Source organism: Astatotilapia calliptera, chromosome 7, assembly GCF_900246225.1.
Source record: "Astatotilapia calliptera chromosome 7, fAstCal1.2, whole genome shotgun sequence".
Classification (NCBI taxonomy): Eukaryota; Metazoa; Chordata; class Actinopteri; order Cichliformes; family Cichlidae; genus Astatotilapia; species Astatotilapia calliptera.
Window position 1 is genome coordinate 46458240 of NC_039308.1, and position 15414 is coordinate 46473653.

At 39.8% G+C, this 15414-nt stretch overlaps 2 protein-coding genes across 2 annotated transcripts; both read right to left on the bottom strand.

Annotated features, from left to right (window-relative positions):
* Positions 1–790: 790 nt before the first annotated feature.
* plex9.2 (PML-like exon 9.2) lies at positions 791–3189 on the bottom strand. Its single transcript, XM_026175176.1, has 2 exons — positions 2906–3189; positions 791–2191 (listed from the first exon to the last, which is right to left on the bottom strand). Exons 1-2 carry the CDS (start codon positions 2976–2978, stop codon positions 1542–1544), a joined length of 723 nt encoding a protein of 240 aa, XP_026030961.1. The 5' UTR covers positions 2979–3189; the 3' UTR covers positions 791–1541.
* A 4584-nt stretch (positions 3190–7773) lies between these two features.
* Positions 7774–11092, bottom strand: LOC113027436 (DNA polymerase III PolC-type). Its single transcript, XM_026177050.1, has 3 exons — positions 10791–11092; positions 10607–10658; positions 7774–8600 (listed from the first exon to the last, which is right to left on the bottom strand). Exons 2-3 carry the CDS (start codon positions 10656–10658, stop codon positions 8065–8067), a joined length of 588 nt encoding a protein of 195 aa, XP_026032835.1. The 5' UTR covers positions 10791–11092; the 3' UTR covers positions 7774–8064.
* Positions 11093–15414: the final 4322 nt, after the last annotated feature.

Consider the following 15414-nt stretch of genomic DNA (forward strand, 5'->3'; position numbering starts at 1 on the left):
AATATAATCTCTTTTGGTGACCACTTTACAACATGTTGGTGCAGTAGTAATAGTAGATTATTTCGGTAATGGTGCAAACTTCTGTGTAACTTTCCGGTTCTAGTACCAGGGTCGATCTGAATTCACTCAATAATGATGTGCACTTTCTTCTCGTAGTAGTTTTTATAGGCTCTCAACTCAAATATTCAATGATAGGTCCTCTATCAGCCTGCCAACCTACCACTGAACACGTTTTTCAGAGTGAGTGAAGCCGTGTTAATGCTTTATTATCACGCTTGTGATGTAGGTTGATTGTCCCCAGTGCAGATGCGGTAAACCTTTACTTGTTTACTGTTGTTTTTTTTAAAAAAAAGAAGAGTATTAAGAAGGATGTGAAGTTATTTTTAGATCACTTTTCTTGATTACCTCAAATCATCCTTCTGTAGCTCAAAACACTGTTAACGAATCATCTCTTGTTTGCCATGTTTTCATGTTATCTTTGTTTTGTGGAGTACTGTATTTAATGTAACTTCTGATTTAATGATCACGCACCTTTTTGTTGCCGATCTTGCTGTAAGTCACATTTTCATTTGAATACTGGACACCTGAAGTTTGTGGCTCTTTTTTTCCTTACTGTAAACTAATGACTTTCAAATACAGTTTGCATTGTTTTCTTTAACCTTTTATGGGAACATTTACTAGAATATGTCTGTAGTTAGGGCATGGTTGAGTATTTTTGAATGTGGTGATGCTGTAGCATGGTACTGCAGAGAACATGTATGTAAAAACGGTTTAATAAAGCCAGGTTCTGTTAACTGTACGGTCTGAACTTGTTTTTTATTTCCTGCCTCTGGAGCATGAACATGAACAACACACACAGACTTTTACAGCCCCCCCCCCGTGTGACAGTACTGTATTGTAGCAAGTATTTCTATTATATCATAGAAATGTTTGTTATAACACAATGTCATAGAGTGGCAAATGTGTAGCAGACTGGGGTGACCTGATGATGTTCTCCACAGCCTCCCTGGAAAGATCAAAGCCTTAAGAGAAGGGTGTGTCTGTTATGCTCTTGAGGATATTTGAATGGGCAGCAGGTCAGACCCAGGACACGCTTATGAACACCTCAGTGTCAGCCCTGAGGAGCGAGAGGGGAGGGCGGTGTAGGCATCTCTGATTGGAATGTTTTACATGCTAGTGAGCAGAAAAGAGCATGTGAGAGTATACAATCTGGAACAGAGTAGAAATGCAACACATTTATTAATGTCGAATATAGCTTTCTATAGAACACATTGAAACATTAAGTATATGAAGTTTCTTTTGTCATAAAGCTGGTAGCAAATATCTGAATATAATAATGAAAGTAAAGCTGCTAGGTCAACGATGAGTAAGGCATTTTAAAATTTACCCCACACTGCCTAAGGCTCGACCACTTATGTTGTGTTGTAGAAAAGTGCAATAAAGCTTAATTTCCTTATATCCAGTGTACAGGTTTTTGTTATGTTTACTTATTTTCTTTTAATATTAATTTCTTAAGTCTCAGATAATGAATTAAAATTGTATCAGGTTCTGTTATGATCCTCCGTAACCGTCACGGTCTGTTTGAAGTGCTCCCACAGGGGGCGCTGTCCTGGTAGTCTGCAGTGCACTTTGGCAACTGTGACAGGTGTTTTGTCGTCCATGGTGTCCAGAGTAAATCTGTGCCTGCAGATCACTTCCGGCTTGGGCCGAAGAACATCATACAGTGCCTGTAAAGCCCGCACGTCCTCCAGAGCATCATGGGCCTTGTAGCTCACGCCCAGCAGCTTCCTGACCAAGTTCTCCTGTCGAAAACTCTCCAGCCCATAGTCCTTCAGCACCTCACGTGACAGCGGCAGAGTGTCAACGTAACCTGAGACCAAAGACTCAAACTCTGCTCTGAGACCAAATTCATCTAGCGCGCGAGCCAGAAGCACACAATCAAAGCGGCGAATGTTGTGGCCGACGACGAGAGGGCGGCCGAGCATCTGAAGGAAAGCTATAAAGGAGACGAGCACCTCTCTGAGGGAGTTGGTGAGAACAGGCTGCCGGTGCAGGTACAGCCTCTGCCTGTGAACCTTGAAGCCAGTCACCTTGGAAGCTCCTTGCTGCATTCGACAGCGAGGGACGACGTAGAGGTTCAGCGAGTGGCCTCCACTCACCGCAGCCAGCTGGACGATCTCACAATTTGGATCTAGAGGAATAAAACATGAACACTTTCATGTGCTTCAAATTTAAATGACTACCTGAAGATTTTGTTTGTTTGTTTTTTAGCAGAAACAAGAGCAATTTTAAGAGCCAATAAATGAAAGTAAAATAAATAAAGAAGAAACAGAAAAAACACCCTCAAATAAGTTAATAATTGTTGATGTTGCACAGTTTGTTTTCCACTGTGCAGCTTCCTGCAGCAGACATGGGCTTAGCATAAATGGGTAAAAAAAATAACTACAAATAATAAACCTGAGGGACATCTGTTTGTGTTTTGTCTTTGAAAGAATAAATAACTCAGCCATTATACTGGAATATGATTTTTAAATAATCAAATATCAGTCCAAATCTATATTATAGCTTCAACTTTCTGTTCTTAGCTCACAGGAGTGGTCTTTTGCTGCTGTAGCCTTCAAGGTTCAACATGTTGTGCATTCAGAGATGCTGTTCTGCACATTTTCTGCTATTTAATAGTTGTTTTTTTCTTTTAAAGAAAAGAAAAATGACCAAAACAAACAAACAAATGAGCTATTGAATATTTTGGCTCCATTTATCTTCCATACATGTGTGCACGGTGCGCTTAGTGGGTCAACCGTGTGTGTCTTTCCAACTTTTAACCGCAGTTTACAACATTATCACCATGATACAGTTTTATCGGTCATAATAACTCACGTAAAACAAAGTTAGAGTATGACCGTACCCAGTCCAGTCGTCTCCAGGTCAAAGAAAACCAGCGACTGTTGAGCGCCTTCAGCTTCCTCAGTTTTTTGCATCACGAATAAATAACTTCCGTTAGTGAGAGCAACGGACAGGTTAGCTAAAAAAGTCCAAAAGCGACTATCATCATTGGCCTAAAGTGTTTAGCGATAAAACATTACATTTGGTCGGCACAGTTTTACTGTACACCGAGTCTGTCAAGCTTTCCCCGCCATGTTTTAAAGCACCTGCGCAGTGACCGACCGGAAGCTTGAAAGTTTCAAAACAAAAGCCTCGACGAAAAGGACCATATTGGACCATACAATGAAGATACATGAAAAACACAACTAAAAAAACTCGCACGCTTAGGTATAACATGCAACTGAAAACCGAGAAATAAAGAACCTTCCCATTTAACTTTTTTTTGTTATTTCTTCCTCTTTGGAGCTAAAAGAGGCCACACATACACATGAGATGTCAATGGAAACCCCAGGATGTCCTTATTTTGTACATCAGGACTTGGTAGGGTAGCTTAAATAAGTCAAATGATATAGACCAAAAACAAATGTCCATTACAGAGGACATAAATGAATAGGCTGGTTCTAAGGAGGATATATTTGTTTGACATACTGATTTTTTTCTGCGTGAGTCATGCAAAAATTTTGAATAGTAGAATGCTCCCATCTATAAGAGACAAAAAGATAGCAAGTCATCTATACAAATTACAAGCTATGTTGGGCTCCACCACTGACTAGAAAAAATAAAATAAAATAAATCTTTGATATAATCATTGGTGTTAACCAGCAAGCCCAAGGTTCACAACTATGCCCTCTAGAGAAGAAGACGTGTGTAATTGGTTCCATATGCTTGTCTGTCTGTCTCTTTGTTAGCAGTCTAGCTTCTACAGTTTTCAAGAAATGAAGAGTCAGCTGAGACAGGATACGGTGCAGTTTAAGGTTCTTTGTTATTGATAAATGAGCCACATGAGAGCTGTTACTTACTTTAAACAGAATTTATTATTATTATTATTATTATTATTATTATTATTTAACTTTAAACAGTTTTCTTCGGGCCAAGAACTGCGTGTGACGTCACACTGGCTACCTGCTGTGACCTATCAATGCGTTCTTCGGGGTGGGCGTGGCTTCTGACATGCGAGGCTATAAATAGCCAAGAGCAACGCCAGTAAAGCTCAGTTCACAAAGCATTTATGCATCAGAGCAGCGAGTGTAATTTAAGCGCATTTAGTTTACAAACAGCACACATGTCTAGCACAACTCCAACTACACATCAAATGAATCCCACTTCTCCAATTCAGAGTTTAAATAGTACAGACTTTAACATGAATACTCCACTCACTTACACCTCAGTGGAAACTTGGGAGTTACTCATCAACCACTTTTTTGGTACAATTGTACCACAGTGGCAATCTCTGGTACCCTTCAAACCAGAGTACTGTGACTTTCATCTGCTTTCCACTTTGTTAACAGACATGCTGAAGTTTTGTAAACTGTTAGTGAGATCAACTAGGGAACCCACAGAGAATGGAGATCCAACCTCCATGCAAACCTCTGAGGTCTGTCTTCAGTCCATGGGCACAGACTGCCCCGAGAAAACAGAGGATACAGGAGCAAAGGACAGCATCCTGAATGAAAGCTCTGTGGATGACCACGGTGATAATGAAAACTTAGAAACTCCAGGACTGGAGGCTGAAGCAGCCCTAGACTGCATATCTGTGGGTAATTCAAACACACAACTCGAAACAATAGACACAGCAAAGCCAAAAAAGAGCTGTATGAAGAAAAACTTCACAGCTGATACAAAAGACTTTGACAAAACAGAATCTTGTCTCCTGGAAAACAATGTGAAGCTAGAAGTACCTGAGTCTGACACTGAGTCTTTAACTTTTTCTAGTATCAGTCTGCTGTCTGATTCTCTAAGTGAAAGCTCTGTAGAAGACCAGGGATTGGAGGCTCAACCAGTTGTAGGCTGCATATCTGTAGACAACTCAAGCTACAGAGATGAAACAGAAAGTCGAGGACTGAAAGATGAGGCAACCCCCAGATTTCAGGGATTCCTCAGTGACAGTGAGTCTTTAACTTCTTGTCAGATCAGTCCACTATCTGATTCTCTGAGCGAGGAAAAGTTGTGTGTCAACAAAGTTATTCAGATGGTGGTTTCAAAGGCCATAGACAACGTCGCCTCTAAACACAAGCTCTTCACAGAGCGCCTCACTCCTGACTGCATTGGTGATCGCCTGCTTGAGAAAATGTGGCCAGAAATTAATGACAAACATTTGGATCTATCTCCAAAAAGCCTAAAAAATATCCACGAGGCCATTTTAAAGGATCTTTGCAAAACACACAAATGCAAGGAAAAATATTTGATTTTTAGTCTGAGGGAGCAGCTTGATAACATTACTGTTCCAATCTTCACCAAACACCTGCTGGGATTACCAAAAAGAGTACTCAGTGTATCTAAAAACTGGGACGAGTACTGGGAGCTTGTGGAAAAATTCACTAGAGATCTGGTAATACACAGCATGGCCGAACTAAATGAGACGACGACATGGCATTCAGGAACAACTGACTTCATTGTACAGAGGCTTAGCCAAAAGATCTGGAACAAAATTTTGTCCAAAAAATATAAAATCTCCCTAGAGAACATTGAAGAACTCAGCTTGACAGTATACAATGATCTCCATGAAAAGTGGCATTCTCCAGGACAGTTCATGAAGTTAAGCAACCCAACGGTTGACGAAATAATTGTCAACACTTTCAAAAAACATGCCAAGCTGAAGAGACAAAGTATCATCTCTAGGATTTTCTCATGTGCACACTAAATGAGTGCAAATGAGAAAAAGGTGTGCTATTTTAAGACAAGCACACGTGCTTGTCTTAAAATATTTATTTAAATTGGTCCATCTCATCTAAACTTAGTTTTAAAACCAAGTTTAGATGAGATGGACCAATTTTAATTGGCAAAAAAAAAAAAAAGAGTGGTTAAAATAACCACTCTTTTTCTCCTGCCTTCCTTCCCTCATCCCCAACTGGCCAAGGCAGATGGCCACCCCATTCCTGAGCCTGGTTCTGCTGGAGGTTTCCCCCTTGTAAAAGGGGGTTTTTCCTTCCCACTGTCGCCAAAGTGCATGCTCTTGGGGGTTGGAGTTTCTATGTATTATTGCATGGTCTTGACCTTGCAATAATACACCTTGAGGGAAGTGGAGGGGGGGTTGGTTTGGCACCGTTTCTTAACTTAAAATGTCCAATTACAACAGGACATTTTAAGTTAAGAAACAGTGCCACACCAAAATAAATAAAATAAAATGAAATAAAAATACATTTTGTGTTGTTTCATTTCATTTGCTGAAAATGGGATATCAGATTATTTTAGTGTGTAAATAAAATACCTTCCATCTGGTGTTGTACCTCTCTCTGTCTTTCTGTAACGTAGATCACGAGCCAATATTTTCCCCATGACTCCCCACCAATCAGCTCGTGTCAATCTGGAGTTTACCTGCATACATCCTGTTCACTCTGTCAGAAGTTTGGCGCCTGCTAGTGATTTAGGAAACACCCCCAGATTGCCTGGTGATAGTCACAGTTTAGTGTGGGCAGTAGCCTGCTCAATACAGTGTATAATTACGTATATATCTATAACGACTCATTACGTTATAACTACATTAGTGTACTTTGTTTCCTTAGCTCAGGCCTGCTGGAGATTGCCTTTACTCTCAGAGGGACTTATCCGAATTAAAACAGGTCTCTTAACGTAGAGCATAGAATAGAACTTTATTAATCCCTTTGGGGAGGTCAATTTATTGTTTATTTTTGAGCATGTGGTTTCTTTGTCTGTTCTTCCCATCCTCACTCAACCTTAAAAAAGCAGTGCAGCTGCATGGCTGCAGATGTATGTATGTTCCCTATGTTTGCTAGTACCACTTAATTAAATAACCTGAGCTCTTTTTACGCCTCCACTTCACAGAATTCAATAATTAAATAACAACCCAAAAAGTTTCAGTTCTATTTATTGTTCATTCTTATGGCTTTGCACCTCTGACACACAAGGATAAATTCAGCAGCGTGTGAGAAAGAGGAGGAGAAAGTCGGAGCAGGGAGCACCAACCTAGAGATGAAGAAGAGAACAAGAGAGAGCAGACATGATAGCCAAAAAAATATTGTGATAATAGCCTATTTCATTTAAAAAATCCGGGTGTGTTTTAGAATATCTTGAAATATACCTTCTCTGATTTCTAAAAAAATAAATAAAACGCGGCTTGATTTTTCAGGACTTTGCTCACCATTAGTTAGAAAGGATCGCTCGCCTCTGTGCTTCTTCTTTGGTTGAGGTACCTTGGATTAGAAATCGCTGCTTCCACCTAGTGTATCCAGCCAAAAATGATCACAGCTACACGACATTTGTTGATCTCTTTCCAATGGTTTGCAATTTAATATACATTTAGGAAATACTGCCGGATAAGTATACCAGATATACTTAGTTGAGTTCTTTCCCCGCCACCACGCCACAAAATACAATAACGAAATAACAACAAAAAGACTTTAGTTCATATCAAAGTTATATTTATTTTATCTCTCTTAAGGCTTTCCAGGCTGTTCTCGCTCCTGTCGTTAGCTGATGTTTGTACGAGACTTTATTAGCGACAATGAAAACAAGGCAGCATTCAAAGCCTGTCTGTATTTCTTCACCTTGGGGTGCTTATGGATATATTATCGCTATTAACCTAAAAAAAAAAAAATGTTTAAAGGTGTCATTTCCTGCTCTTATAGAAACCTGGGATAAAACAGAATCAGTTGAACCTTAGAAACCACAGAGAGACACTTTGTAGTAGCAGATCTTTTATTAAGGCTGAGAAAGATGTGGCTAATGCTCTTTTTTTTTAAAAAAACAAAATATTTTGCAGACCCATTGCATTTTGGTCCACAGAGGCTACAAAAAGGCATCAATGAGATCAAAGGGAAACAGAAAAGGAAGATTGCACTGCATGTGACACATTACATTACATTTAACAGTAAATAAGTTAAATCTTGATAACTTATGACCACACATACTCCATTTTATGTGTTCCTGTTTGTCCACTGACCTGAACATAACAGCAAATAAAAGGTCAGCTTTAACATTATTTATTTTATTTATTAAAATTATTTAATATTTTTGCTTTGTCCTGAAGGTACAATTGGAGACGCTAAATGTGGTAGGTCTCCAGGCCTTGTACAGCTCCTGCAGCATTTTGGCATCCTCCACAGCATTATGAGCGTCGTAGCTTTTTCCCAGGAAGCGCCGGACCATGGACTCCTGGGAGTAACTGCTCAGACGAAACAGGTCCTTGCTAAGCAAGAAGGTGTCCAGGAACCCAGACACCACCTGTTGGAACTGCTGCAGGAGGGAGCAATTCTGCAGCCACCTGGTGAGCACAGGTGCATCAAAGCGCTTTGCATTGTGGGCCACCAGCAGCACTGGACGGTGGAAGGAGCGCAGGAAGGCGATGAAATTAGTGAGAGCCTCCGCAAGAGGGATGGTGTCCACGGGAACCCCGTGGAGAAAGAGGCGGTTGTTGCTGACGGTGAAGCCCGTGACACGTTTTGCGCTCTCTGTGAGAGGCTGGCGGGGGAGGATGTAGACATTAAAGATCCTGTCTTCACAGATGGCGCCGAGCTGAATGATGTCACACACCGTGGTGTCTGAAAATAGAAGACGGGACAAAAGGAAAAACAGATAACCACAAGTTATAATAGAACAGTCTTTTTGCAGAAAGCAGTGCAACATGAACAGGATGATAGCTTCCCATTTAAAAGCAATAGTTTGTCAGGTTATAATGTTAATATTTCTATCCTTGTCAAGACTTAGATGAGAAATCTTACACCACTCTTAACATCTGTCACTCACATGGATACCTTGACAGAAATGCTGAAAACAGTACTGGTGGGCAGATCTATCGCAATATCGATACCAACACTGGTATTGGATCGATACTAACACAATCGTATGTAGTTAAAATCCCAACACTGTTGTGTTGGTGTTCATTAAAATGTACTCAGGAATAAGCAAATTTATGATAATTCAGCTAATAAATCATGACACACAGCTCTGACCTACATAAGCTCCCCTTATAAGTTAAAGGTATCGGTATCGGCAATACTGCTCTTAATCCACTTGGTATTGGATCGATACCAAAATTTACAGTATCGCACAGCACTAGAAAACAGACAGTCTTGAGGATGCGACAGAGCATGCAAGTTTTTGTGTGGTTAGTTTTCAAACAAATGGGAGAGGTGCCTAGACATACATTTGTGCAGGAGTTGGGGCTCGAACATTCTCTTTGTTGTGCTGGATGATAGTTTCTGCACCTTTCAGGATGTTACGCCTGATAGGGATAACCCTTCTTTCTATTTTGTGAACTGAACAGTTTTTCCTTCACATTTCAGGGCTGCTTCCAGATTGAAATGACTGAGTGTGAATCAGAAGATGATGGAAAACAGCTTATTGTATTTTCTGGATGCAAGTCCACTGGAGAATTACGCAACATTAAAAAATGGCCGGTAGATGTATTAAACATAAATAAATAGACAAAAACACATAATGTTTGTTATCAGGAAGTGATAACAGATAATCACTCCCTATTTGTAGATTACAGTGAAAATGAAAATATCATCAGCTGCTGTTGTTAATCTTCAGCTCTCTGCGTGCTGTTCTTTTTGTCCTGCAGGTAGGGCTGTTTGCTGATCCCGCTTATACTGACGTGAGTAACACGCCTCTCTTTAATGGACTCCTGCCAAGACGTGTGACACCAACATGCCTGGCCTATGAGGCCATTCTCACACCCACGCTAGCTCAAATCACAGAAACGAAATCAGCATCTGGTTTCATCTATGGCGTGTCTTATGTCCCAACGATGACAGGAAATATAATTTTGACTGACTTCCTAACTGAACAGTGCTGTGGTTTCCACTGAGTAATCTGCTGAACTCTTTCTCAAATTAACTGCAGCCATGCAGTCCTGAAACACGAGTGTGTATTTAATGTTAAATGTACTGTTCATATAATGCAGAACATGTATGATACTAGCACGTGGGCACAGCTGTGGTTTCTGTGCTTTTTGTTTGTTTGTTTTTTGTTTAAAGCTGCCTGACACTTTTTATAATCCCTCAAAGAGAGCTTGAGGAAACGGAAGGCTGACAAGTGTAAGATTAGATTAGACAGCAGTAAAAACAGAAACTACCACCCTCCTTATCGCGTAGAGTAAGGGCTTTACATGATGTGCACACGCGTGTGTGTTGGCAGGTAAAGCCTTCAGATTGGATTGGAAAGACATGATGGATAATATCAGTACATTTTTTTATGTGTGAACAACACAAGGTAATGTAGGGGATCACTGATCTAGGAAGTTTGTCCCATAAAATATTTATTTATTTATTTTTTAAAACAAAAAAAACTAAGTGCAGCAGCGGCCGTCTATCAAGTAAATAAAGTGATGTTTTGGTGCTTAAAGCGTGTTGTAATTCTGTTTTGGTAAATTGGTGAATGCAGTATTAGGCAAGGCACAGAGTTGCAACTGCATGTAACTACTGCTTTCATTTCATTGACATCCAGTGATGCTGAGGTTTAAGTTACTCCAAAAAAGCTCTATCTAAAATAACATAAAATAAAACAAAATACAACAAGAAACGTTATATTATTAGATTAGTACCTAATCCAGTGGTTTCCAGGTCAAAGAAAACAACAGTTCTGTCTTGAGCCATCTGCAGATGAAAAATTAAAACAAAACAACAACAAACAACAACAGTCAGTGTTTAAACGGAACCTTTTTAAAGTTAATTTTGCCTCCTCAGTCACAGCTGTAGTCAGTCACTGAGAGCGTGTATTGAACTCACCGTGCAGCCTGCAGGTTGCTGTAAGTCTGCTGAGCCTTGTGACAGATGTGAAGTCAGCTGGAGAGAATAAATGTACTTATGCGGACTCCTCAGGGAGGGCCCAGCAGGTGAACCCCCGCCACGACATTTCACAACTTAAAACTGCGCCCTGCTTTCATTTTAGTGGAAGAGAAACTCTTTTTTTCTTCCTTCTAACCAGTCTCCTTCCTGCTCGTTCGGCCCGCTCTGAACGTCCGTGAATGTGCCAGCGGTAGAAACACACTCACACGCACGTTTCTCGGTAAACGTGGAAACTTCTCTGCTGTTCGTTCACTTTCATTTTTGAGCCGCTAGATGACACACGGTTTTTGTTCTACGGCAAACCGTAGATTTGAATAGCCTATGTTATATAAATGAATAAATAATAATACAGTGACTGTATGACACAAAATACAAATATAAAGAAATTCATATTTTTAAAAAGTTACACTATTAAGCGAAACTTTAAAAAGTAGAGTGTGACCGTAATGATTTTGAAGTAATTTGAAATAAAAAGTTTTTAAAAAGCTGTTAAAGACGGTAAAAAACAACCCCCCCCCCCCCAAAAAAAAAGCAAAACAACATCAACAAAAAACGTATTCTACAGTATTATAAATATTCTGCGAAGTATTTTATTTTATTTTATCTTGCGCTCGTTTGCTGCCACCTTCTACCAACCAGGGATGCTCATGATTGATCATTTTCCTATAGTCCAGTATAAACGTTTTCACAGCCCCTCTGCTGTTCTGTGAAAGTTTGTAGACACCTTCAGAAACAGTAACTTGATGTAATTATTTACTGTGTGACTTTATCACATAGTAGTGAGGAAATTGTGGTCCGCTCTCACAGCGGTTAGTCTGTTTCGGTTCACTGAGCTTTATGGTGTTTCATTCATACACAGCATTCCAGTCAAGCTGAGATCTGGACTTTGACTGGATCATTGCAGCACCTTGATCCATTCATTTTCAGACATTGTAGATTTGCTGCTGCACTTGGGGCCATTGTCCTGTTGCACAACCCAGTTTTCTCCAAGCATTAACCGTTGGACACACTTGACTCACACGTTAGAGAACTTTGGTATTCTTCGGTTTGCCAAGTTGCATCTGAGCAAACCACAAGAGTTGTTGAACCAATGTCCTTTGGATAGACGAGAGCGAAGCGGAGACGTTTGGCCAAAATGCACAGATCTACATTTAGAGAAAATTAAATGCAGCATAACAAACACTTCTTATCAACTGTCAGGCACCGTGGCGGGGGGATGGTGATTTGGGCTGGGGACCTTGAAGTGACTGACCAAAACCTCCTCAGGCTGTACTGCCATGTCTTTTGTTTGTTTTGTTTTTTTAGAAATCAGACCTTGGGTTGAAATTACTGGGACATTCTGTTGACTATTTTTCAGCTGTGAATAATCTTTCTCACTGGACCATAGATGTATAACCTTTGCAGGTTGATGTGCAGCAGCTCATTGCTTCTCTAAGACCATTGTCGATGCCTTTCCTTCTTCACATTGTGTTAACAAACACCTGAGTGCTCCAGACCTGCAAACAGACAAAACTTCTGCTTTTATAGAGGAGGTGACATTTTCTGCTACTTACTCTCTTTATTCCTATGGAAGTGCAAAGGGTGCACTTAGTTTTTCACACTGTGGTTGTGAAAGTATCATGCATTCACTTAAAATAAGGCTGGTTTTTGTTTCTTTTTTATGTACTCGGATAATTATATGAGTAATTCAGTGGTACGTGGCTTTAACGCATTATGTTATTTTAGATAAAATTTGGAGAAAAAAATCCCTTCACTATTAGGCTATAACGTAAAAATCAATATATTGTATTCAGACCTTTTCTATCTGAACCCGAGCTTAAAAAAAACATACCACACATCACTCAAAACACATCAGCATGAAGACGATCACAGAGGTGAGAAGGTGTGGTGCCAACACAAAAAGCTTATGTAACTGTTTCTGATTGCAGTTTCCCCTGTTTCCTCTGGAGCAAATCTTATTGGATAACTGTTGTAGAAAAGAAATACTCTGTGTTAATAAATTCTAATTTTTCTTTTATTCATCTGGTTTACCCTCTCGCACCCTCCATGTCTTTCTCTGCACTGATGGTGGCACTAGAGCAGTGTTTCCCAACCTTTTGGAGCCACAGCACATATTTCACATCAGAAAAATCACACCAAACAAAAATGCCACAAAAGCATATTGATAGTTTTTGTTTTGAATTGGCTCGGTTTGTCCCGAGTATGCCCTTCTCGCTTTCTTCTGACCACTACTCATGCTAGATAATCCTCCACGGCACACCTATGTGTGGTTGGGAAAACACTGCACTACACTACAGCCCAATGACGCGTCACCAAGGGCGTAGATTTGGCATGGACGGAAGGGACATGTCCCCACCAATCGCTGAACCAGATTATTGAATTGTCCCCACCAATAATTTGATCTATTCGAGTAAAGAAAATCAAACCCGATAGAAAGAAAACAAAAACGATCTGTCAACGTCTCATTCACCCAGCGGTGCAGAAAGAGTTAAATTACGTCCTCTACTGGAGTCCTACCTCATGTGACAAATATGGCCAATGTGATTGGCTGTGCATTTCATGGAGCTCTGTTTAGTTTTAGCAGCGGCAAACCTGCGCTGCGAGGAGGATGGCAGCAAAAAGGAAGAACCCGGATATAAGTATTTTTCAAAGAAACCTGTAAGTCACTTAAAGCCAAATTAACTCATAAAATGTGTCCGTCATAATAACATTACAGGCTATGCTAGGCTTTGGCCCACATCAGTCTAAAATTGTATGTAACCACGAATAATGTGTTTTGGAAACTAACTGCACAACATGCAGCACTATTAGTTCTCTCAGTCTCAGAGCAGCATTTCTAATTTTGACTGAAACTGTCAGAGAAAACGGCAGCTTTGAGCAAGTCAGGATATTAGTTTACAGAGGCTGTTAGAATTATATGTCTAACGTTAAAATGTTGGTGACACAATAATTTCATCCTAATGGTACTGACATATTCATAGGGTTAATTTTTGAGACAAAATGTCATGAGGTAGTCATGATTTTGCAAATATCCACCTTGTATTGCAGTTTGCACAAATTGTTTTAAAAATGCACTCACCCTGCAAACATTACTGATGAGTCAAGATCTGCACAAATTGACAGAAACACTGAAGCAGCTCCACATTTTATTGTCATGTATGTCCTATTTGTCAGGTGACAGAAGAACCAACACAAAGCTCAGAGAGCAATGGTGATGCAAGATCACAGGTGAAATTGGATCATGAGGCACATATGTGACTGCATGTATGTGGAATGTCTCACTGTTATTCATCAGGTGACAGAGGCAGCTCTGCCATGTTGTAGCTCAGACAGAGGTGAAGAGGCGAGGTCACAGGTGACTGACTGATGATTTGGTGCTATAGATTAACTAGTATTTATTATCATGACAATAATTGTTAGGCTGCTGATGTAAATTGATTCACTAGTGTATATTTGACAAAGAATCTGAATTGACATGTCTCACTTTTTATATGGCACGAATCAATGTGTTATTTTATCAGGTAGCAATATGTCCTAGTGCAGTCAGAGGGGAAGAGCCAGGGCCAAAGGTGAGGCACATCAAGCACAGAATAATAATTGTAATCTGAGGATAAAACGCAGGTACTGAGGCTGAAAGAAGCTTCAGTGCTCTCAGAAGACTAAAAAGATGGCTAAGGTCAACAATGACTCAAATGAGATTAAACAATGCTGCTGTATGTCCACCAGGAGAGACTGGACAGTATAGATGTAAAACAAATATGCCAGCAGTTTATCTCAGTTAACGAGAGGAGCAGGCATGTGTTTGGCTCCTTCACATAGTGGACATCGAGTTGTTGTGTGGGACACCAGTAGTCCATGTCTGTCGCTGTAACAGTAGTTCATGTTTTGAACAGAAAATCTCAGCTCACTGATTTGATCGGGGCAATTGTGCCTAAACTGTTGCATAATTTTGCTGAGAGATCTTTTACTTTGTGGTAATCTTAGATGAGTAGTTTTCTGGACAAAAACCAGCAGGTCATTCAGTGTTCCCTTAGTGCCAAAGTATAACAGATGTTGGTGTACTGTAACTGAAGTAATGATGTTAAGTCCTTAAAGTCATATTCTTTTATTGTCATGACTGTATTTGAAGCTATTTTTATTTTTGTATGATACCTGATTTATATGGATTATGGCTGAAGTACACTAAAGCCTAAAATACTTAGTCATTTGTTTAATAGTAATTTAACATTATATAATTCACATATAAAACTATGAATTGTGATTTTAAATGGTTTAAAAGCACGTAGAATAGTATATGTAGGCAAGTATATTTCTCCTCTTTTTATTAAGAAGCAAAACAAAAACAAAAAGAAAAAGAAACAGGGCAGAGTTCAGTGGTTGAATCATCCGTCCCCACCAATGCCAAAACCAAATCTACGCCCTTGCGCGTCACAGAACATAAATGACAATTCATAAATATCTGGAGTAGATGAAAGCCCTCTAGCTCAATGAATTAATATGCTTCCTTAACAACAAATGTTTATTTTAAAGATTTATACGTTCCTCTTAGGTTCTCAAACTGTGG

Coding starts and splice junctions, on each gene's coding strand:
- plex9.2 (XM_026175176.1), bottom strand. CDS start 2,978: ATGCAAAAAACTGAGGAAGCTGAAGGCGCTCAACAGTCGCTGGTTTTC. Junction 2,192..2,905: donor CCTGGAGACGACTGGACTGG/GTACGGTCATAC, acceptor TTATTCCTCTAG/ATCCAAATTGTGAGATCGTC.
- LOC113027436 (XM_026177050.1), bottom strand. CDS start 10,658: ATGGCTCAAGACAGAACTGTTGTTTTCTTTGACCTGGAAACCACTGGA. Junction 8,601..10,606: donor CCTGGAAACCACTGGATTAG/GTACTAATCTAA, acceptor TTCTATTTTCAG/ACACCACGGTGTGTGACATC.